At 44.2% G+C, this 25,645-nt stretch overlaps 1 protein-coding gene across 1 annotated transcript in view; it reads right to left on the minus strand.

The window, feature by feature from the left end:
- Positions 1-1,505: 1,505 nt before the first annotated feature.
- PUS7 (pseudouridine synthase 7) overlaps positions 1,506-25,645 on the minus strand; it is a 49,928-nt gene continuing 25,788 nt past the window's right edge. The window contains exons 9-16 of the mRNA XM_066591954.1: positions 23,683-23,808; positions 23,290-23,351; positions 17,007-17,167; positions 15,102-15,228; positions 11,192-11,293; positions 8,214-8,343; positions 5,860-5,951; positions 1,506-2,629 (exon numbers count right to left, since the gene is read on the minus strand). Of these exons, the coding sequence (XP_066448051.1) occupies positions 2,493-2,629; positions 5,860-5,951; positions 8,214-8,343; positions 11,192-11,293; positions 15,102-15,228; positions 17,007-17,167; positions 23,290-23,351; positions 23,683-23,808 (937 nt within the window). The 3' untranslated portion in view covers positions 1,506-2,492. The remainder of the gene's footprint in view (positions 2,630-5,859; positions 5,952-8,213; positions 8,344-11,191; positions 11,294-15,101; positions 15,229-17,006; positions 17,168-23,289; positions 23,352-23,682; positions 23,809-25,645) is intronic.

Below are 25,645 nucleotides of genomic sequence, written 5' to 3' on the forward strand. Positions count from 1 at the left end.
ATGCTATGGGGAGAGGCCAGCGATCACAGGCAGGGTGAGTGGAATGCTTGTAGGGATGCTGGCTGTCCAGAGGCTAATAGGGGGTACTATTACTATTGGGGCTAATATAGAGGTCACAATTACTACTGGGGGTGGTGGGGGTCCACTGCTACTACTGGGGTCACTATGGGGGACCCTATTACTCTACTGGGGCCACTCTTACTATACAGCTTTTCATTTACAATCAGACATTTTATGGCAACCATAAGGCCACTTCAACACGGTGACTTATATTTCAAGCCCCCCAAAAATCTGGGTAAAAGAGGGCTACAAAGTCGCGATACCGCCACCAGAAAATGCAGCGATATCACACAGAACACAGTTGCGATATTCCTGTGATTTTCTAGCGGCGATATCGCGTTGCCAGTGTGGAAGCGGCCTAAGTCTGATGCAACCCTTGGTGAAAGGGAATTTGACACCCCTGGCCTAAGAAAAAAAACAAACTGTCCTTGTTGCCTCTTGCAAATAATCACTGCACAGATTTCATTTTACCTCAGCAGGAAAAAAATGAAAGCTGTGCTGTGATTGGCTGCTAGAGGCAAGTAAGACTGTCTTTCTTTTAGACAGTTTCATAAATCTGCCCCAAAATGTTAAGCAGGAAAGCAGTCTTCCAATATTCAGGAAAATAGAGCCCTAGGGTAGCTAATGGCGTAAAAAAAACCCAAAAAACGGTTACTCAGCCATTTACCGTGCCTCCAGCTGTCGACTCCGTTCCTGCTGATACAAGAAGTGATGACATCACGTTCATCACTCATGTGCTGCAGTGGTCAGTAGTGCATGTGGCTGCGGAGGCCAGCTATTGGCTGCAGTAGCACACAAGTAATGAAGATAATATCAGAGACAGTGAAAAGCTGAGTAATGGTTATTTACATTTTTTTAAAAATACCATTACCTATCAGGGGCACTTTTTTCTGAATGTTGCAAAAATCCTTTAAATTACTTCCTAAATGCATTAATTCCAAAGTATTATTACTTTTGCACTTCACTTGAAATAGCAACAAGAAGTACTATGATGGCAGATAAAGCTAGGTTAGTTAGTAGCTGGGTAAGATTCGGGCTTCATCAACTTACTGCACGTGTCAAATTCAGTAGTGATAAAACTCATTTCACCATTAAGGCTACATTTACACAGCGAGTGCGATATTCTTGGCCCAATATCACGCTTGCCAATGCGCGTTTTTCACACTGAGGGTGCATTCAGACGACCATATATCGGCTGGGTTTTCACGCCCAGCCGATATACGGCGACTCTCTCTGCAGGGGGAGGAAACTGGAAGAGCCGAGAGTAGTGCTCTGAGCTCCCACCCCCTCTCTACCTCCTCTCCACCCCCCTGCACTATTTTCAATGAGGAGAGGTGAAATGGGGGCGGAGCTAATTCCTAGAACTTGGCCCCGCCCCTGTTCCGCCTCCTTTCATTGCAAATAGTGCAGAGGGGCGGAGAGGGGGTGGGAGCTCAGAGCACTGCTCCAAGCTCTTCCAGCCTCCTCCTCCTGCAGAGAGAGACGCCGTATATCGGCTGGGCGTGAAAACCCGGCCGATATACGGTCGTCTGAATGCAGCCTGATGCAAGAGGTTTTTTTTAAAATCCCAAACCACCTTGCACCATTTCTGTGAAATTGCAATTCTCAGGCACGTTTCTTGCGCATCAGCGGATTGCAACGGTTTCCCATTGACTTCAATAGAAAACATTGCATCGCATGCACATCGCACAACATGCAAATGCCATGCAATGTCTTTTAAGGTGCCATTGAAAACAATGGGCAAAATGTTTCATGGGAACGCCGAAAAAGAACATGCTGCGATAAAAACAAAGAAAATTGTGAATAAATCCATTCAAAGAATCTCGCAATGCACAAAACTCGCACAAGATTCTCGCCCATGTGAATTAGCCTTAGTTGAACATTTTTCACTACATTGGGTACACTTAGGTTCTGCTTTGGCACACATTAGCATTAAACATCTCAACACTTGGAAAAATATACCTTCGAGAAGACTGAACAAAAAGGTATTCTGAGGGTCTGTATAATTGCAAACAATGGGACAGATTTCCTAAGCCAGTATAACCTTAGGTCAGGCAGTCTAAATATGTGCTACATTTATCACAGTGACCAATGTTAGATGTAAGATTTGATGAATCTTCAGATGCTTATGTCTATCTTTGCACCACCCATTGATTGTCTTAGTAGGTGCGTATTAGCACGTTTAAACCACACCATTTTACACTTGAGCATGCCCTTTGTCAAGTGAGGCGCAGTGGATTATCTTTGGTGGATTTGCTTCATAAATAGTTCTAAAACTTGATGAAATGTTATGTGCCAAATTCTGATGTATTTTACAAGGTTTCGGCGCAATCACGCTAGTAAATATGACCCAATGATAGGTTTAAATAATGCCTCTTTCAATCAGATTTGTAACTACTGAGTAAAAAGACCAGCAAGGTTACAAAACAAGCTCAGCGCAACCACACAGTATTCAGCTGGGTTTGGTTCTTGATGCTAGTGTCCATTTTAAGGACTTCTCTGATAGCCATCGTCGCATATGTAGATGAAGGCAGGGAGAATTCCATTTTCAGTGCTCTGTATTTTCCTTCTGTCAGAAACAAAAAACAAAACAGAGGTAACTTAGCCATAAAAAGACACTGGACTCAGATGTAGAACCAGGATCCAGTTGGTCAAGTCTATTCCCCATGACTTCATTACAACATCTCTCAACCTACTGGCTCTTACAGAAACATTGATCAGACGCTTCCATCTAATCTTCCTGTGAGTGGTTGCTTATTGTCTTCCCCAGGGCCAACACTACCAATTCCTGGATCACTTGGCATCCCTATTTTTGCAAAAATTCTAAATTTCATTATTTGTAATTTTAAATCCCCAATTAACAACTCAATCACCTCATCTGACTCTCACTAATGACATTTATCGTGTATCCATCGAAAAGGGGATAAAAGTCAGATCCATGGGAGTCTAACAGCTGGGGCTATCAGTGACCCCGAGAGCTATGTGCCCTGAATCCTCCACGAAAACAGAGCCGTGGTGCATGTGTGACCACCACTCCATTCACTTCTACGTGACTAACGGAGAATAATGCGTTTGGCAGTCGTTCTCCGTTCCATACAAGTGAATGGAGCCATTGTTACACAGGCTCCACTACTCTATTTTCATGGAGGATTTGGAGCACACAGATCTTGAAATATCTGGGGGCTCCTAGTGATTCAACATTTGTACCCTATCCATTTTATAGGTGGTAAAGGTCGGAGTGGGAAAACTGTTCTAACTTCTTCCCAATTTACTGCTTCTCACACACCCAAAAAAGCTATGTTCTTGATTTTGTCATCTAACTCTGTTTAGGGTCTACATTTTCTATTTTCTCCCTCTCTAGGAGTGCACCTAGCTTTTCTATTGCTTGAAGTGAAAAGTAAAATTAACTCAGCCCCGTGACATATAAAGAATGGTTTGGGACCAGAGGCACATAGTGAGGAAAATTATTTTCAAATGCCCCTACCTAAGTATTTTGCTGTAAATATACAGGTAATCCACATCACTTTAGGGTGCATTCAGACGACCATATATTGGCCGCGTATTCATGCCGGCCGATATACGGCATTCTCTCTGCAGGGGGAGGAGGCTGGAAGAGCCGGGAGCAGTGCTCTGAGCTCCCGCCCCCTCTCTGCTCCTCTGCACTATTTGCAATGAGGGGAGGCGGGACGGGCGGCGCTAATTCCCGCCACTTAGCCCTGCCCCTTTCATTGCAAATAGTGCAGAGGGGCGGAGAGGAGGCGGGAGCTCAGAGCACTGCTCCCAGCTCTTCCAGCCTCCTCTCCCTGCAGAGAGAGACATCGTATATCAGCCGGCGTGAATACCCGGCCGATATACTGTCGTCTGAATAAGCCCTTAGATGTATTGCTGAAGTTAACTTTCCCATTAAACTTGATGGGAAAAATCTGTGACCGGTTTGCAGCACAAGTGCAGGTGCCGCAGACTTTAATCTGCGCCATATAGATCAATTTACGTTACATGGCTAAGATTTCTTGAAACATCCTACAATTGGGTTGTACTGCAATATACCGTATATACCGGCGTATAAGGCGACGGGGCGTATAAGACGACCCCCCAACTGTCACCTTATACGCCGGTATACAGTGGAGAAAAAAAAAAAAAATTCATTACTCACCTCCCACGGCATTCTGTCGCGCTCCGGCAGGATGTCACTCGCTCCGGCAGGCTGTCGCTCGCTCCTCGTCCCCGGCGCAGCATAGCTTTCTGAATGCGGGGCTTGAAATCCCCGCTTCCAGAAAGCTAATACACACGCCGGCAGCCATGACATCATTGAATGGCTGTGATTGGCTAAAGCACACGTGGCTTCAGCCAATCACACTATTCAATGACATCATTGAATGGGTGTGATTGCTAACACGTGCGCCTTCAGCCAATCACAGCCATTCAATGATGTCATGGCTGCCGGCGTGTGTATTAGCTTTCTGGAAGCGGGGATTTCAAGCCCCGCATTCAGAAAGCTATGCTGCGCCGGGGACGAGGAGCGAGCGACATCCTGCCGGAGCGAGCGACATCCTGCCGGAGCGCGACAGAACGCCGTGGGAGGTGAGTAATGAATTTTTTTTTTTTACACTTTTTTTTTTTTGTATTACCGGCGCATAAGACGACCCCCGACTGCAGAGCAGATTTTTCGGGGTTCAAAAGTCGTCTTATACGCCGGTATATACGGTACTGCTTATTTTCCACAAGCAAATCCATGGTGAAAAATTTATAGTAAACAAACACGTGTAAACATACATGTTGTTATTACACAATGGGTCTACAAGACAATATTGGCCAGGTTTCCCATCTTCAGTAGCTTAAAAATCTGCTATTCAACATCAACACTAACTTCTGTCAGATTGAAGAATTTGAAAAAGCAAAATACTCCAAATACAGGAGACTACAAATAATTTGATTCATGCAAAGAAAAAGATTGCTAGAGTCAACATTAAAGGGTTGAAAGAATTCGCATCTCAGCAAGTTCTCATTTATTACAGAGCAGGTCTGTAATGACATTAGCAATCTGATTATGAGAAACACAAACTTTTGGTTCGAACAGACTTTATGAATTAAGGTCCATTTACACGGGACGAATGTCGGGCAAATGTCTATCTCCTGCACGGGAGCTAGATGAGCTGTCTCGCTCATGCAGCAGCCAGCAGGGGGGCGGGGCAGTGCAGGAGATTTCTCTCCTCTCGTTCACCTGCCCATCTCCATTGAGATAACACAGTGGCCGTTCACTACTGAATGGCCTGAAAGATGCAGCATAATAGATCAGCTGATCGTTCAGTTTAAACTGCGGCCGTTCAGTAGTGAACGTCCGCTGTGTCATCTCAATGGAGACGGGGCGCGGGCGAGAGGAGAGAAATCTTCTGCACTGCACTGCCCCCCTGTTTGCCGCTCTGTGACCCGGCCAGCTCTGCAGGAGCGAAGAAACACAGGGACGAGTGTCGGACATAGTTTGCGTGACACTCGTCCTGTGTAAATGGGCCTTAAGAAGGACCATATAATCTCCCATCCCCCAAAAAAACATGCCACAGCGAGGACTGACGTGGAACGCTTTGTAAAGCATTTAAGCATCTTAGGTTAAAGTAAAGTAGCTTTGAAAAAGTTTTGGGCAGTAGATGGGAAATGTAATTTCTGAAGTATTTTCATGCAAACCCAGCTTATGATCTGTAAATGAACTGGCCATAGGGACTACTGTCATGTATTTTGGTGAAGACTAACATTCATAGGCAGGTTGCTAAAGGAACTGCTCTCTCACAATCAAAATGTGCTTACCTGTATTAAAAACCGGCAATGGTTTTCCGTCCAGTTTCTCCACATCACTTCTAACTAGAGGTATCTTAGGATCGTCATATGCAACCACTTCCCTGCACACATAGAATGAATTAATCATTTATTATGGTCCATAGAAACATTCAGGTTGGGCTACAAACAACACCTCTAAAGCAATAAAGACAGTTGCTGCTGATATAGCGCTACATTCACACTCGTGGTTTCCATTCATATCGGATAGCACAACATAGTTGCACGACAGACACCATTAGTGTCCAAAGGTACCCTCCTTGGCCTATAAGGGGGTCTGCTGGGTTCTGAGTGTTTACGTTTTGAAATGAAAACTGCGCCATTCTTCCCATCACATAACTGTACTGCAGATGGAGGCTCTGAATATATATTTTTTAGAAATATGTTTACAGTATACTTATTTTTTTTTTACTCTTCTGCTTTTGCATTCAAACAAAAGCATCTAAAAAAAAAAAAAAAAAAAAAAAAAAGGTAAAAATCTAACCCTTTAGTGATCGGCCTATTTTGCACCTTAATGACCAGGAAATTTTGTTTTTACATCATTACATTCTAAGGGCTTATTTAGACGACCGTATATCGGCTCGGTTTTCACGCCTAGGCGATATATGGTGTCCTTGTCTGCAGGGGGAGGAGGCTGGAAGAGCCAGGAGCAGGAACTGAGCTCCCGCCTCCTCTCCACCCCTTGCCACTATTTGCAATAGGAGGGGGCGAGACCGGGGTGGGGGGGGGGGGTAAGTGTCGGCGCTTAGCTCTGCGCCCGTCCCGCCCCTCCCATTGCAAATACTGTCGAGGGGCGGGAGCTCAGTTCCTGCTCCTGGCTCTTCCATCCTCCCCTCTTGCAGACAAGGACACCGTATATCGGCTCGGCGTGAAAACCGAGCCGATATACGGTCGTCTAAATAAGCCCTAAGAGCCATGACATTCTTTTCTTTTTTTTTTTTAGCCAAACGAGCTGTGGGAGGCCTTGTTTATTACAGGCTGAGCTGTAGTTTCCATTTGTACCATTTAGAAATAGCTGTGACTTTTTGATTACTTGCTTTTGCGAGATTTTGGGGGAGGCAGATTAATAATAGAGTGTTTGTTTTGTTTTTTTCATATTGTAGGATAATAGGCATCATATTTTCATAGTATGGGCCGTTACAAACGCAGCTACACTTTCTTTTTTCACCTCCAAAAAATAAAAGGAAGTTTGTAGAGGGGGAAAATCATGTTTTTCTTCCTTTTTAAAGAAAAAAATAATTTTTTTTTTAAATATACAACATCTTTTGTCTGTCAAGGAGACTTAAACATGTGATTGCTCAATCGCTGGTATACTACACTATATTATTATACTTTCAACATGCCAACAATCAGACCCCAATAGGTTGGTATTCCTGTCAGATGTGCAAGCCTTTATCAGGCCTCTCAGCTACCATGAAAACCTATTGCCACTCCGTAAGCATGCAACAGGCACCTTACAATGCTGTGATTACCAGTGGACACGGCATGTAAAGGGTTAAACTGTCGGGATCGTGGGTCTCTCTGTCCCCATCAGTAGACAGCGGAGCCCCGACTCTTGCGGATACAGGACTCCCGTGCCAACTGGCCTTATACTAGGCCACTGTGTTTTTACAGTAGCCTAAGCTAAAGCATTTTACTGAACACCATACTCCATATTCCAATATCCATAACTTATTTGTCTGCCAACACAGCCATGTGAGGGTTTGCTTTTTGGAAGGTGACCTATATTTTTTCAATATATAGGGTTACTACAAAAAACAGACAGACATTTTCAATGTTGTATAGAACCAAAACCATTAAACAGATAAAACTATAATGTGTGGTAGGATACAGTACGGATCGAAGTTTTTAGCGACCAGTTTTTTGTGACAGCGAATCGTGTTTAAGAAATGGATCACACAAATATCACTTAAAAGGGATTGCACCGCAATTACAAGTTATCCCCTATCCACAAAATAGGGGATAACTTGCTGATAAGTGGGGTCATGCTTCAGAGACCCCCGCTGATCTTGAGAAGGGACTCGTGGGTACTGCTCTGCCCATCACTGTGGGGATTGCTTCTTTCCCCCTTGCAGTGACGTGACTGTGAATGAATCTCTAGCTAAGCATGCGCGGTCAGAGCTCCATTCATTTCAGCTTTGGGTGACGGAAATCGCTTAATTGTGGTACAACCCTGTTAAAAAAAAGCATTTAAAAAAAATACACCTTTTAAGTATGTTGGCTATATCAAATACTTTAGTTTCTATAAAATGCTTAAAGTGTCCATTTCTTTGATCGTATCCATAATCTCTCTCTCTTAAGGCAGTAAACAAATAAGCAATACATACCAGCTAACATCCTGAGGTCGGATTAATATTTTTCTGTACGCTCCAGCTAAGGAGTAATCTTTTACTCTGTGTCTCATATTTTTTATATCCAGTTTGTCCGCAGCAAGCATTTCTTCATAAGCTTTAGCAACTTTATAAAAAGGATAAAAAACATAAATAATTTCCACTGAGGTCTTCTAAAGAAAGTACTTCAAGTATACCAGAGTTTTCAAAACATTTCCAAAAGCAGCCCGCGTCTACATTGGCCGCTGCTTTGCTGCTAGATGCACCCAGTTTGAATGCTTATCAATTCAGTTTACCATGTACATTTTCCTGTTGTTCTGCTGCCCTGCAGTTTGTAATCCACTTACAGAAGGCAGGTGTTCCCTAAACCACCCATTCTTGTCAGTATTCTGCTGGCCAGGACTTCCTCGCCTCACATTTCTGTTGCTCCCTTGCACAGCCCTGCTCCAACCAGGTACAAAGCAGCATCTGAATGCCCGCCCACCTCTTGCTTGTAGTAACTAGCAGTGCCCCCACATCCCTGTTACTAGAGAAGCCAAATGCCTAATGACAAGCAGTGGATTGCAAAAGTGCTTTAAGGGAGAGCCTTTGTGGCAGCCACTTCAAACTTGATTTTCAGAGGTAAGTACCGTATTTTTTTCTTTATAAGACACACCTAGGTTTTAGAGGAGGAAAATGGGAAAAAATATTTTGAACTCCCCCAGACCAGACAGTGAGGGAGGTGTCATACAGGAGGAATAAGGAGCAGTAGTACCGCCTTGAAATGCAGTCTATACCACTAGGTCAACCTGCCATTCAGGATCCAGGGACAGCTGATTGTAAATGCAATGGTGATCTTACGCGTATTACGTCACCCAGCTTTCCAGGAGCCCTAAATGCCATGTTTGACTAGTTATAGCGATGTGTGTGGTAAAAATGCTTGCATAACTCTGCAGCTGGAATTTAGGATCCTGGAAGAGCTGAGTGACAATAGAATGATCATTCCATTAGCTGTCAGCCAATTTTTCAGGAACCCTGTATGACACGTCTGATTATGGTGAGGTATGGTGTATACATTTCAGCACCTCCGGCTCAACCCCCCCCCCCCTACCCGGCCGCTATGGAGCCTGCAGCTGTGTGATAAGAGGAGGAAAGCCGTCCACTCCTACAGCAGCAGCAGTTCCCTCCAGTTCACTAACCAGCAGTTTGTACAGGCAGCTGCTATGGAGCAGATGTGCAATCCTTATCACACAGCAGGGAAGGAGAGACGCCTATAGGAATAGCTGATTACTGAGCACCCGGTGGGAACTGCTGCTGCTCCCCTCCACACCAATCAGATGTTAGTAGGGGAGGAGAGCCGCCTGTACTATACATGTGGTCCCGGACAGCGGCTGTGCGAGAAGTACATGCGATCCTTCTCATACAGCTGCCGTCCGAGTCTGAACTTTGGCACGTTTGCTATATAGCACACACGGACTCCTCCCTCGCCCACCCACACACACATTTTGGGGGAAAAAAGCGTGTCTTAAGTTATAAAGCGAAAAATACGGTATATTACAAGACTTATGATACAAATAGATTTTAGATGAACAGCTGTGTGGCAGACTGAGCCACAATCAAATGACAATAGATACATTTAAACAGTATGCATGACAAGATGCTGCTCATCACTGGGACACCCAAAAAAAGACAAATTATGTTCAATTATTTTTTGACGTGCATTTGATTGACTGCCATTAACCACGTGTAAAAGGGATGTCTACTGTAGAACATGGCATAAAACTTAGAGGAACTTTACAAAAGATTATCCAACCAGTTACAATTTGTCAAGACTATCAGTCTTCTCCATGAGCTTCTGTGGCTGCAGCAGAAAATACCAGCGTGGTGCTGAGCTGAACAAGGAGGGGTGCAGTTCATTTAAACAGGAGTAGCCATTATTTCAGTAAGCGATTTCAGTATTGCCCTTAGCGAGTACCTGCCCGCTCGAGAGAAAAGGTTCGGCTGCCGGCGGCGGGCGGGGAGGAACGGAGGGGAGATCTCTCTCTCCCTCCCCCCGCTCACTGTCGCAACTCACCTGTCACACGCGCCGGCAGCCGAACCTTTTCTCTCGAGCGGGCAGGTACTCGCTAAGGGCAATTCTCGCTCGAGAAATTGCCCTTAGCGATTATGCTCTTTCATCACTACTTCTAATGCTTTATTTAGATGGTGCTGTGAAGTTGTTTAACAACAATTACCAAGAAAGAGTCAAAATACAGTGTTTGTTATGAAATCACAGCCAAGCTGCTTCATTTTGAAGTAATAGCTAAGGACTTGAACGGAGTGTCTGCATTAAGATTTATCTTTCATGCGGAATTCTGCAGTGGATGTACTACGAGTCATCATGAAATAGACTTTTTATTGCTTGCAGATTGGGTTTATTTTTTCACCGCAGATGTACGCGGATGCACTGCAGATCATCCGCATGGAAAAAGTCCACAACCCCACCTCCTTAATTGATTTTAACCGCCAAATCCGCAGTGAATCTGCAAATGTATTTGCGGATCGTAAGCTCCCATAAGGACGAATGGAGCACATCTGCGCGTGATCCACGGTAAAATGAAGCATACTGTGATTTATTATCCATGCGTGGCATCCGCAAATCAATTGAGAACAAATCCACAGGGTTTAAAAGAAATGCGGACGCCTAATGCTTCCTTATGGGTGGCTTGATTTGCGGATTTCATGCGCGGATTCCACAAATCAAATCCACCCATGGGATAATAATATTGATGACCTATCCTCCAGTATGGTTCCCATTACTTCCTGATGATCGGCCATTAAAGGGATTCTGTCAGAGTCAAACTTCAAAGTTCATTTATTCTGCATAAATCCATGTCACCAGTACATCCTCTAATGTGACTTCCTTCCTGTCACAGCTGAACTTGCTTTGTTACAAAGTCCTGCCTCCTGGTTGTGTGTCACTATATTGGTCAAATGAAAATTATTTTTGTACTTACTTTTGTGTTTCGGATATATGACATCAAAACCTGGCAGTGGCATCACTACATCATGAATGGTGTAATCGTGAATATTACTTTCATCGATTTCAATAGCTGAAGCTGCAAGTGCAATAAATAGTTAGAAAAAAAACAAAACACCACCACCACACACAATCATATAGTTCACTTCAAAGAGGATGGATACATGGATCGTTTTTATCATAGTTTAAGGACAAATTGACACATTTTGGTCTATGTTCACTGTCTGTCCTAAAGTTCCATTGGCAGACTAGAAACCTGTATTCAAATGGAATCGTTGACTTTAATTGGTCTATTTGACACGGCTCCCATACGTTTTGAGCATCATTTTTGGAGGACACAAAAGCATAGTTGGCCACATAATAGTATCCTACAAAAAAAAAAAGACAGAAACTAATGTGAATGGGATCAAACGGAAACCGGTTTGCACCTTTAGATCTTTGTTTTGTTAGCTCAATGGTTTCGTTCCAGGTTGTGTCTGAATGCAGTTTTTGGCAATTTAGAAGTAACTGTGGGACAAAAAGAGTGAACATAGGGATAAATGCCGTGTGAACCGAGCCTGACTGTTTGTTGGACATAGGCTTTAACCCCTTAATGACGCGGCCATTTTTCTTTTTCCATTTTCGTTTTTTCATCGACGTTGCTGTATGAGGGCTTGTTTTTTGCGGGACGAGTTGTATTTTTCAATGGTGCTATTTAAAGTACCATATAATGTACTGAAAAACTTTAAAAAAATTCTAAGTGGAGTAAAATGAAAAAAAACAAAACAAAAACAACATTTCGCCATCTTTTAGTGCATCTTGCTTCTACGGCGCACAAACGGCAACAAAAACGACATGATAACTTTATTCTATGGGTCGGTACGATTACTACGATACCAAACTTGTATAGTTTTTTTTACTATACTCTTTTTTTTTTCAAAGACATTAAATTTTTCTCAATTATATTCTGCCGTCATTTTGTGCGCGCAATAACTTTTTTGTTTTTCCGTCGACAACCGGAGACCGGGTAACTAAAATAGTGCATTTCTGGCGTTCTTTATTTTTTTTTTTTTGGACGACATTCACCGTGCGGGAAAAATAATGCGCTACTTTGATAGTTCGGACTTTTACGGACGCGGCGATACCAAATACATATTTTTAATTTATTATTTAGATTTTTTAATAATAGATATGGCAAAAGGGGGGCGATTTAAACTTTTACAACTTTTTTTTTTTACATTACTTTGAAGTCCCCCTGGGGGACTTTAAGATGCGATGCTTTGATCGCTCCTGCAGTATGTCATACTGCTTTTCGACAGGCAGTCTGTCAAGCCACCCTGTGTGGATGGCTTGATAGGCAGTCTTGTTAAGGCAGCCCTGGGGCCTTTCATTAGGCCCCCGGCTGCCATGACACCTGCACGGTTCCCCCGATCTCACCGCGGGGGGGCCGTGCGGGACCCCCGAACATCGTTCGGGGGATTTAAATGCCGCTGTCAGAACTGACAGCGGCATTTAAATGGTTAATAGCCGCTCGCGGCTGCACGGCCGCTCGCGGCTATTGCCCGTGGGTGTCAGCTGTTATAGACAGCTGACGCCCGCACTGTATGAAGAGAGGTTGCATCGCAACCTCTTTTCATACATACCCCGCGGCCACAGGACGTATCGGTACATCCTTGGTCGTGAAGGGGTTAATTAGTACAACCTGCATATACTGTAAACATACACTTGCAAGAAAAAGGGAACTCTTTGGAATGGTCAGGATTTCTACATTGTAAAGGTATGATTTAGTTGTTATCCAAGTCCTAATTGTAGACAAGCAGAATCTAACTAAACCACACAAACGCACACGCCTAGTTGTACCGGTCACGGCTTTCGACTACATTAAGTAATCATCCACAGTGCAGGGACAAAAGCTTAACCCCCAGGTTAAGGAGTTCTTCAAAAGTTAATTTGGTTCAGTTGGGCTCTTTCCAATCTGTTCTTTTTGTGATGGGTTAGTGTGAACCATGCCTCAATGCAAACAACTCTCACAAGACGTGCAAGGCTGAATTCACGGGAGCATTTAAAAGCTCATTTGTGTTGTTTAAAAAAAAAAAAAAAAAAAAGGATGTACATTTTCTCAGAGAACACTTTCGTATGCCATCTGTATGGGGTCTGTGTGTCCAAGTCTTTGTGTAATCTGTTTTTCACATTTACAAATGGAAAAAAAACTGAATTAGTCCCCAATTAATTTGCTATGCATCACAGAAACCGATCCATGAAATATGCCAGTTTTTTTTTTGTTGTTGTCCCAACTCACTTGAACAGGTGAGTCTTGTCCACAAGTCTGATCAAAATAGTTCTTGCTGCTCCCCCCCCCCCTCCTTGCAATGTCTTTGTGAAAAAACTGATGTGATAATTGGCGCATTGACTATCATGGGTCCATGTGCGGTCAGTCTAATCTGTGCAGACTTCAGAAAGAACACCATAGAAATTATATATGGATAGTCCAAAATAAGCATTTTAATGTTCCACAATTTGCAATTTCCCAGAAGTGTTATTCACTGTGCCATTTTCCTCTGAGGTCTTGGAGGAAGAGATGGCTGATTACAGGGCTGTTTGAGGCTATAAGTGTATCCCAGGCAACAATTGCTTTTTAACTGATATAACCCAGAAAACTGCATTCCTATTCTACAACATTACAAATTCAAAAAGGACTACAGAATACAGCAGACAAACATCTTTATCAGTCCAAAAAAAAAAAACTACCAACAAGTACTGACCCAAACACAAGATGGCAGCTCCCCCACCCCAATGTCATGTGCAGACAATAAAATAAAAAAAAATATTGTTGTGGTAACTGCAAGAAGTTGTATGTAGAGATGAGCGAGCATACTCACTAAGGACAATTACTCGAGCGAGCATTGTCCTTAGCGAGTACCTGCCCGCTCGGAAGAAAAGGTTCGGCTGCTGGCGCGGGTGAGCGGTGAGTTGCGGCAGTGAGCATGGGGGAGGGGGGGAGAGAGATCTCCCCTCCGTTCCTCCCCGCTCTCTCCCGCCGGCAGCCGAACCTTTTCTTCCGAACGGGCAGGTACTCGCTAAGGGCAATGCTCGATCAAGTAATTGCCCTTAGCGAGTATGCTCACTCATCTCTAGTTGTATGTCAAACCTATCAAACTTTACAGGAGAGACAAAAAAATTCCCATTTTGCCTCCATCTTGATTAGTCCTATAGAGAGGGAATTTTACAGTTGGTCTGTTGACATATGAAATATTGCAGTTGGTGTAGTTCACTAGATTGGCCACCAGGGTGCAATATAGCAAAATTTGATTTTTTTGTCTTTTTTTTTTTTTTTTTACAACAACGATAATGCAGTTACCACAACAATATCTCAGAAAGTAAATAAATAGATTAGAAAAATGGAATGTGCTTCACCATCTGGTTTAAAATAGTGAAAAAAGTATGCGATTTGACTTTAAAATTAGAAAGTCCAATTGACTTTCTCGCTATAAAATCATGTGATTTTATCCCGTGAGAAATTCACGGGCAGCAGCAACGCGATGCTACATTTTTCCTAAGAAAAAAGGATCACCGACGCTACAAAATCGCGTGTACATAGCAGCTTTCTCGCAGCAATTTCGTAGCAGCGATATCGCTGTTGCTCGTGTGAAAGTAGTTAGTTGTCAGACAGGACATGTAAAGGCAAGGGAAAGCATATATTCAACCCCAAGCGCATCGCCACTACTGGGGTGGCTTATCTGTGCAGCCATGATATTTATTCTTCATGTTTTTGTGGTGTTCACGTTCTATCCACTGTATGCTGAAATGCCGCAAATTCCTTAGTGTTCACTTTTTCTTGCAATTGTATAAAGCTCAATATAGACTGACAAATCAGTGCATACAACCTATAAAGCAAATCTGTGTAATACCTCCTTTGAGCACAAGATCCCCAGGAACAACTTTAAGTCCATATTCCTCGATTCTCTTGCTTACCATGTTATTCCATACATAACTCTGATAACTGTGTATATACATTAGCCGATTGTTTCTAGGAATCTAAACAAAAAAATTAAAAGGAATTAAAAAAAAAAATTATATATATAATCATATAATAATATAATTATTATATAATTTCATTCAATAGACCCACTGCCCATTTCAGGTCCAACATCCAATTCTACAATATAAAACACCCATGTCAATGCAGGTTCAGGATGGATCTATGAAGATCTACTGCAGGTTTTTCTTTTTCTTTGAGAAACCCATCACAGTTCCACTGACCTCTGTTATGGACAAGCTACAGAACTGGAGTCTACACAGCATGTATTCTGCATGTTTCTTCCAGGTCCCATGACCAGCACTCTGACAACACCCTGTGTTCTGCAGATAAAGTCGTATTGCAGTGTTGTGGCGTTGTTGCCTTTTTTTTTCTTTTTTAGTTTTTAATCATCCGATGGGTGAAAAAAGATAGATCGGTGGTAATCTAACAGAGTACTCCCTATTTCACAGCGTATGTCTCCTTAGGCCTCCTTCACACGGGCGACACGGCATCGTCGCGAGAAAAATTGCAGTGATATCGCATTGCTGCTCCGTGTGATATCACTGCGTTTTCTCGCGGCAATACCGTGAATTTGTAGCATCGCATATGAGGATGTTCAGGGGTGGGGGGGTGGGGGGGGCCTTAAAATATAAGCCCTACACCGAAAATAAGCTGTATAAAAAAAAAAAAGTATACATCGCCTCTCCCCAGGTCCCGGCACTGATCTGCTTCTTCTCTTCTGGCCGGGGATTCACAGCCATTCTCTGAGAACTGGCTGTGATTGGCTAAATGGCAGCCAATCATAGCCAGCAGCCTGGGATTTTTCAATCCTCGTCCAGAAGTGAAGAAAAAGATCAGTGCCGGGACCTGGGGAGAAGCTGCAGCGGCGCCCAGGACAGTGAGGCAGCGGTGATGTATACTTTTTTTTTTTTTTTTTGTTACAGCTTATTTTCGGGGTAGGGCTTATATTTCAAGCCCCCTCCCCGAAAATCCTCACATGTGATGCTACAAAGTCACGCGACTTTGTAGCGTCACATGTGACTTTGTAGTGCTACAAAATTGTGGTATTACCACGAGAAGACGCAGTAATATCGCACGGTGCAGCGATGCAATATCGCAGCGATTTTCTCGCAGCGATGCTGTGTCGCCCGTGTGAAGGAGGCCTTATTCTTATTTTTCTAAAACTGTAGTGAATGGTCCGCTGAGGCCCATTCTTAACTATATTACAGAAACAGGGAGAAAAAATCCTGCACTGTGGAATGCTAGGGACACAGGTCCCCCATTCTTAGGATTGGTAGGGGTCGCAGCAGTCGGATTTCCACTGATCTATCTGTCTTCACCCATCCAGCGGATAGGTGAAAACGCATAATTTCAAAACAGGACAATAAGACAACTGTCAAAGAAAAACTCTTTCTTAGGCCGGTCTCACACAACAGCATCTGAATTGCGGATTCTACGATTGCTTAATCCGCGGCAATATGCTGTTCAATCAAATGCATTGGGTTACGCACTTCCACTCACATTAGCAGGTCAGGATTGCGTAATCCGCTCATGGAAAATAGAACGCAGCATGTTCTATTTTACTGCAAGTATCCGCAGTAGAGCCCATTGTGCAATTACATTGCATATGTGCTGCAGGTACCAGCCTCATCATAAAGCAACGGCGCAGGAAATACAAACGTCACACAAAAAAAGCTGTACTGCCCAGCTTTCATTTCCGAGGCATCCAGCACCAGTGTTGCTGCAAATACCTTGTAAAAGGTTTACAGAGCAATTGGTATATATTTATACTCACTATGCCAAAAGCTGTCACAATGTTTTTCAGGCCATACTTGACAAGCCCACGAAGCAGCTGACCCTCTACACACCGCTTGACAGACAGTTTTTGCAGCGCAGCATCTGGGTTCTTTGTCTTTGCCCACTCTTCTCTGCACTCCACCAAATATCCCTTTTCAGCTATAAATATACAGTTCATGATGAGGAGCAGGTTGATCTTTACACAGCTACATATAAAACCTCTAATTATAACAAATAGCCCCAAGTAAGAGAGCAGGCAAGATCTTAACCCTTTCCAATCCAATTATTTTTTCTCATCCATTCTCCCCAGCTCCAAATAACTTGGAGCTGGGGAGAATGGATGAGAAAAAATACATTTTCCCTGCACCCTCCTAAACCGACAGAGTTCAGGAGGGTGCAGGTGCTCACTGCACCGTGGGGGGACCTGTTTACCTGTCAGGCGTCTTCCGCATTCGCCCTTCTGCCTCCCGGCTAGGCGATCATGTGACCGCTGGGGTCAGGTGGCACCCAGCGGTCACATAATTGCAGGGTCGGGAGGCAGAAGGGAGAATGTGGGAGACGCCGGACAGGTAAACCAGTCCCCCCATGGTGCAGGCTCCAGCTTGGCGTTCATCTGACCGCTGGGGGTCAGGTAACACCACCGGTCACATGATCGCCGGCCGGAATCTCTGTGCATTACATAGCGCTAATTGAGCGCTACGTAATGTGTAAAGGAGAAGGCAGAAAGGGTTTCGGGGGTGCTTGATGAAGATCAGTGCAGAACTGCATCTGCACCCGATGTGTCTGATGATTGGGTCCAGATGCACTCCTGCACTGCAGTGTCGGGCCTGCCCCGACATCGGAGCTGTGGAGGGAAATGATGATGTCGGGGCAGGCCCGACATTGGATTGGAAAGGGTTAAATAGTGTACCCAACTTTGCAACAATTCTTTTTAGTGCTCCAATGCATCTAAAATTAAAAAAAATAGATTATATCTACCCGATAATCGGGTTTCCAGTAGTCTCCACGACAGCACCAATTGAGATTGCCTCCTCCTGATAGGAAAGGAACATACCGAGAGGTTAAAAGCTCCCCCCCTTCCCCACTTTCCTCAGTGGATTCTAACGAATTGCCGGGGTAGGAGCTTAAATTAAAAATTTTTCTTTTCCCAACTGGGGTTTTTTTTTTTGGGGGGGGGGGGGGGGGGGGGGAAATTATATTCTATAATTTCTTTTCTATCATTTAGGGGGGGAAGGTACGGGTGCTGTCGTGGAGACTACTGGAAACCCGATTATCGGGTAGGTATAATCTATTTTTTCCCCAGTCGTCTCCACGACAGCACCAATTGAGACGTACCAACTAAAGTCTTTTTCTAGGGTGGGATTGCTGCCGAGAGGACTTTGCGGCCGAAGGCCATGTCCTTGTCCTGCTGCACTTTTACCCTATAATGTTTAATGAACGTGTGGGGCTTCTTCCAGACTGCAGCTTTGCATATCTGCTCGACCGAGGCTGAGCTATGTTCGGCCCATGAGGATGCTACTGCCCTTGTAGAATGGGCTTTAAGAGCTAAGGGGATTTCCTTCCCGAGGGCCTTATAGGACTCTATGATGGCCAGGCGGATCCACCTGGCTATGGAGCTTTTTGCTGCTTTGCTCCCTTTGTTTGGGCCACTGAATTGGACGAACAGGTTGTCGTCCCGTCTTCAGTGGCTTGTCGCATCTATGTAGCCCAGGACTGCTCTCCTAACATCCAGGCAGTTTAGGGTTTTTACTTCTTCGTTTTTAGGCTTACTGAAGGAGGGAATTATTATGTCTTGTGACCTATGAAAATGTGATACTACTTTTGGCATGAAGGCAGGGTCCATTTTAAATACTAATTTGGAGTCCGAGATTTTCAGGAACGGGTGGCGAATGGACAGGGCCTGCAACGCGCTAACTCGCCTTGCGGAGGTGATGGCTACTAGGAAAATAGTCTTGATCGTAAGCATTTTTATCGGTAATGCTTCGATCGGCTCGAATGGTTCCGTTGTCATGGCTTTTAGGGCCCAATTAAGGTTCCAGTCTGGGCAAACATTTATGGGCCTGGGTCGCAGTCTAGCTGCTGCTGTCAGGAACCTGCTGACCCATCTGTTTTCTGCGAACTTTGTGTCGCATATAGCGCTAAGGGCTGCGATCTGGACTCTCCGGGTACTTGGAGAGAGGCCCATTTCTAGACCCTCCTGCAAGAACTAACATCAGAGGGATATCCGGGATGGAATCCCGGGAATCCCTTCCCTGTCTCCATGAGGAAAACCTTCCCCAAACCTTCTGGTAGATAAGGTGGGTCGTCTTTTTCCTGCTGGACATTAGTGTTTCGACCACTCTCTCTGAGAACCCCTTCCCTCTTAGTGAGGATTCCTCAAGAGCCATGCTGTTAAATGGAGCCTGTCTATGCCCGGGTGGTTCAGTGGCCCCTGTGATAGCAGGTCTGTCCAGGTAGGAAAGGTGACTGGGTCCTGGACGCTCAGTGTTGTCAGGAGACCGAACCAACTTCTCTTGGGCCAGAAGGGGGTCACCAGGATTAGTGTGCATACCTGGGTTCTGAAATGTTGTAAGACCCTGGGGATCAGCTATATCGGAGGAAAGGCGTACGCCAGCCCCTCTCCCCAGTCCTGGCCTAGGGCGTCTATTGCTGTAGGACGATCTCCTGGCCGGAGGGAGAAGAAGTTGCTTACTTTGGCGTTCTCCCTGGTTGCGAATAGGTCTAATTGTGGGGTCCCCCACCGGTTGGTTAGGATTCTGAATGCTTCCTGGGAGAGAGACCACTCTCCTGGGTCTAACTGCCTCCTGCTGAGAAAATCCGCTTTTTAATTTAGTGTCCCCTTCAAATGTGTTGCCGTGATCGAAAGGACCCAGCCCTCTGCCCAGCGGAAATTTTTTTGCGCGATGTTTTGCAGGGCGGGAAACCTTGTGCCCCCCTGGTGCCGAATATGGGCGACCGCGGTGGTATTGTCCGACAATATCTTTATGTTCTGGTTCTGTAGCGAGTTTCCTAACTGCTGTAGGACCCGCCATATGGCCTGTAGTTCTCTGTAATTTAAGGATTGGTCTCTTATCCTCTGTGGCCATAGGCCCTGAAGGAACTGGTCCCCCACATGCGCTCCCCATCCCCAAGCGCTTGCGTCCCTTGTGATGTGCGTGGCCGGGTTCTGTATCCAGTGGACCCCTCTTCGCAGGTTCGCTGGGGATGTCCACCAACGCAGGGATGTTTTTACTGTATTTGGGATGTACATTCTTGCCCCTAGAGAGGACTGTTTTTTGTCCCACGTGGATAGGACTGAGGCTTGCAGAGCTCTGGTGTGAGCCTGGGCCCATGCTGCTCCTGGAATGTATCCCAGGAGAGACATGGCTTCCCGAATTGTGCATGATTGTCTCCGTAGGAAGATTTTGACCAGCCGTCGGATTTTTTGCATTTTTTCCTAATTTTGGTGAAAATCCTGGGTGCTGAGAAAATCCGGAAATGCAGGCATCTGAATTGATGGTGCTCTATTCCTTTGCCCATATCCACTGCGAACCTTAGGTATTTCTGGGACCCCTTGTGGATCGGCACGTGGAAATAAGAGTCTTTTAGATGGATGGATGCCATGTAGGCCCCTCTGGGAATCAACTTTATTGCTGAGGAGATGGACTCCATTTTGAATTTCCTGTATCTGACTCAGGCGTTCAGAGGCTTCAGATTCACTATCATCTGCTGTTTCCCGCAGGGTATTCTTACTAGGAAGAGCCTGGAATAATGGCCCTGGGTTTCCTCGTTTCGAGGTACGGGGGATATTGCGTTTTATTGTTGCAGCTCCCGAACGCTTTGCCTTAGTAGGTGTAACTGTTGCCCTGAACCTCCTGTGGTAACGAATTTCCTTCTGAGGAGGGACACCAGTTCTATCTGGTATTTGAGTTTTGTTTCGGGGGGGGGGGGGGGGGGGGTGGGGGTGGGGGGTCATCTTTTTTATCCCCCTGACAAAAGAGCATTTTTGCAGGTGAATATGCAATTTTCCATACACAATACACTGGATTTTGCATTTGTGTTTTTGCCGCACTGGCTACTTATGGCCGCTGAGGCTGAGGTTTCAGCGATCTCTGGGGCTGGAGCACTCATTACTATACCAGTGCTGCAGACACCCTGCGACCTGTAGTGCTGGTCCACCTTCTGGCTTCTCTCAGGTTCCTTATTTTCAATTTTTTGTGCTCCTGCGCTAAACCCCGCCCCCTCCGTGCGTCTCCTGATGCGAGCGTGATGACGTCACCACGCTGGACACGTGACGCGACGCCCCGCCCCCCGCTGTCAAAGGGCTTCCTGGAGCGCCGCGCTGTGACTATACGAGGAGGAGGAGGAGGGGGATTGAGGCCCCCGCTTTGTACCCCCCATGGGCCGCCGCGGGAGGAACCTGGCCCGGGGGCTACCACCCCATGTGGCGTCCCGGGAGTCGTCTGGCTGGGAAGGGAGGACAGGCTGACCCACTGCCCTCCGATCCTCCCGTGAGTAGGCTTCCGGCTGGCTTCTCCACCAGCCCCTCTCAGAGATCCTGCCTCCTGGCAGGACAGGAAGACACCGAGGAAAGTGGGGAAGGGGGGGGGAGCTTTTAACCTCTCAGTATGTTCCTGTCCTATCAGGAGGAGGCAATCTCAATTGGTGCTGTCGTGGAGACGACTGGGGGAAAAGGCAATACTAAAAATACTTTTTACAATAAGTCCCCATGCTGTGAGGTTCACACAGCTCCTATGCAGGTCTATGTCTCTTTAAAGGTAACAGCCTGTAAACCCTGTGTGGTCTGATCCCGCAGACACAGTACCTTCTAGATCTTATTATTTTTTACTAATATACAGCCAGCAAATTTGTAAGAAAAATGGAAGGGGGTTATGATTGTAGAATCGGACTACACAGATTTCAGGTATAGTTCGTACTCATATAGACACACAACACTAATATTTTTAACCAAAAGGGATTTTGAGTAAATTTAGCAGACCGGTAAGTCCTGCGGTTGGTTGCAGCAGCCTGTGACGACCACAGACTGGCTGCAGGAGGGTAAACAAAGCGCTGGCAGGGAGAACAGAGCTGCAGTGCCCAGGAACAAGCAAGTGCATTCATTTAACCCTTTCCAATCCGGTGTCGGACCTTGTCCCTGCTTAGCCCCAAGTTGGATGAGGTCCAACACGTTTCTAACAATATGCAGAAGAGAGCTCTACTGTCGGAGTGATCTTCTCTGATGTTAAAGCTCTTTTCTGCATAGTGTAATATACATATGAGAAGATCACTCACTCCGACAGTAGAGCTCTCTTCTGCATATTGTTAGAAACATATGCTATACACATTACATGCAGTTATAGAATACCTCTTTATTGCAATGTATTACAGGGATAACTATCATTAGAGAAATTACAAATGAATAGAGTTATTATATAAATGTAATATCAATATGCATATAGTTACAGGATTACAACAAATGATCTACCCGATGTGAAATACTCATAAGTCATGTTTAATTTAATTTAAAAAAAGGCTAATAAAATCATCGTCATCTTCATTTTTATGTGTTTCTGTTGAGTAATTCCAAGGAATCCACAACGCTCTCTCCCACCCAAAATAAATAAGAACTCGGGGTATGTGGATGGCAGGGAAATTGTATTGGAAAGGGTTAATATTAAAGAGGAGAAAAAAAAAAAAAAAAAAAAAAATTTATATATATTATATATATATACATACATACATACACACACACGTACTATATATATAGCTCTATAGGTCATAATGTAGACTTCAAAATACATTTAAGGCTGGTGTGACAGGTGCTTTTGAAGAAAACACAAGGTGTTCTGTAGTGTTCATCATAGTACATATAATAGCATTGTTTTCAGCTTTTTGTGGCCAGGTGATACTTAGAATCTATATTACAATAGAGGTGGAGTACACGCAGACTGATAAGCCACAGAGATGAATGCAGCAGCACTGACGACTGCCCATTCATACGATGATACTCAGTCTTTGTCGGGATCCCATCAGCCAGACCCCCACGAATTGGGTTATCTTATATCCCGAGGATAGGTGATGTGTTTTTTTTGTGGAGTTTTAAAATGGACAGATAAAAGCCTGCTGTTGTGGAGGCTCATTTGTATAGGAAAACCAGGTATGTGCATTCTCTTCTGAAAATGTATATTTTTATTACATAACTAAGATCCTCCCACTGGATATAATGGTGCCCTCACTGCTTTCAAAAGATCATTCAGTTACCACAATATGCTTAGCTTCCAGTTTTAAATGTTTTCCTATACCTCCAGGCCTTGGTTTCAGGATCAGATCTATCATTTCATTCCAGTCACTCTGAAGAATAGCTCTACAACAAAAAATAAAAAGAATAAATGTTTTAACCTGAGGAAGGCCTTCCACAATTGAAGTCATCGTAATTGTTGGATTGGTTCTATTTTTCTCAATTGTGTCCACAGGTAGAAGGAATAACTTGCATCATTTCTATAGCTTTTACAAGTACGTTTTCTTATACCCATTTACTACTTGCATTCTTCTACTTCTATTTATTTGCATCATGCATGACTTACAGTTGCTGCAACTTATAAACATTTTAATACAATTATTGAAAGAAAGAAAAAAAAAAAGTCAGTATTATTTTCTAAAGCAAAAAGCTTAAATAAGCAAGTTCTACAACTTACCTTCCGACCTGGTAAGTAGGAACGGCAGTTGTTCCAAATCTTTGCATGCCATAATAATTTATGAATCCAATATCCCTGAGAGAGGTCATGGCTTGCTCCACTTGCTCATCTGTTCCGGTAATGTTTCTGCAAAAGATTTAAAGACATTTTTTCAATCTCTGTTGGAGGACTTCACATTTCATATTCAATATACTTGTTTGGGGGAATTGAATGTAAAATTAGTAGGCAGGGTTATGCCACATGTAAAGTCTAGCCATACCTGCGATGATGTGTATCGTTTTCATTCTTTAGAAGCAGGGAACAGTATTTGTGTCCTCTGAGGGGTTAACTAGACAGGATCTGTGTTTTCTGTAATCTCACCTGCTGCAGCTGGAGTGTGGCAGTCAACCACTGGCACTCTCCTGTGGGCACTTGTACTATTGCTTTCATTTTCAAGTGAGGCATGGTTGACTGAGGCCTCATGTCCACAGGGAAAATCAGGCCCGCGTGTATTTCTGCTGCGGATGCACTAGAATTGTCTTTTTTTTTCATGCGGGAGGTAAATTGAGATAGAGCACCCCCATGCGTGATCTGCGTTAAAATGGAGCATGCCGTGGTTTTTTTTTCCCGCGTGTGAAATCCGCGAATCAATTAAAAAATATCATCCGTGGCTATTTAATTAACCGCGGATGGTCAATGCATTCCTATGAGATGCAGATTTGCGGTTTTTTTCTGCGCGGATTTGCTAAATATAATTTCTTCACGGACATGAGCCCTTAATGGAACATATCTGTCAAAAATAAACCATCACATGTTGACAGGATTCCTACTTTTACACTCTTCGGGTCTTATGCTCACTGTTAATACGGTTGCTATTAAACTTATTCAAACCCCAACATAAAATTCCACTTTCAGGATGCTATTACACAGGCACTAGTGGCTATTGCAAGCTTTCATGGCAAATGCCAGGCTGACCGGCAATTAGCACTATTACACTCCGTTAAAACTCGTGAAATAGCTCTAAGTGCCAGGGTGCATCAGTGCTTGTAGGTGCAGCCCCGCAACGGTCAAGAAAATGTGAACACTTATCTAATAGCAGCCTTAATCACTACTGCAGTTTATAAGGATTTCTGCTAGGTGGCTGAATAATTCTAAGACTATGCATTTGCAAATCAAGTATTGTTTCAAGCACACCTGATGCAACTAACCAAGGACTCATCAGTTGCATCAGGTGTTCTTGAGATAAAACACATGAAATAGCCGGATTAGCTATGGCTTTGTTGTCTGTTTGGACCGTTCTCTTGGCTAAGTCAAGAGAAAGATCCAAAAGTGAAAGACGTTAAAGTAGAAAATTATGGTTGCTTTCTTCCAAACACAGCACTTCCTTGCCAATGGGTTGTGTTTGGTATTGCAGTTCAGCTCCCATTCACTTCAATGTATCGATTGCAACTATATAATACAGATGTGGTGTACAACCAGATATATATGTAATATAGATAGATACACACGTATATAAAAATGGCACATTTACCTAAGTAATATGGTATGTTAGGTTTAATGAAGACAATATCCATCTAGTTCAGCCTGTTTTAACCCTATTTTAGTATTTGCTGTAAAGCTAATTCTATTATTGCAGCTCCAATTTTTTTTTCTATGCAACAGGGTGCAGAGGTCTGTGCAACTATAAAAGGTAAATAATCATTGGTAGTTAGTGGGTGAAGTTCTATAAGCTGCACATACTGAGGACTGTCTGCTCTGAATCAGGCAATGGTGAGCAGAACAAGCTTTTGTGCATACTCTCCCTGTAATGTACAGGGCTGACATACTAAGCATACATTTCTGGCTCTGGCGTAGATACAAAAGAAGAGTTGGGAGAGAGCCACTAGCTGACAGTGTAGAGAGAGGAAGCTGAGCCAATGACTACTGTACATGCAGACCTGTACTAACAGGAAAAAGGCACGGTTATTCTTCAATGCCCCCCAAA

Source organism: Eleutherodactylus coqui, chromosome 2 (assembly GCF_035609145.1).
Source record: "Eleutherodactylus coqui strain aEleCoq1 chromosome 2, aEleCoq1.hap1, whole genome shotgun sequence".
Taxonomy (NCBI): domain Eukaryota; kingdom Metazoa; phylum Chordata; class Amphibia; order Anura; family Eleutherodactylidae; genus Eleutherodactylus; species Eleutherodactylus coqui.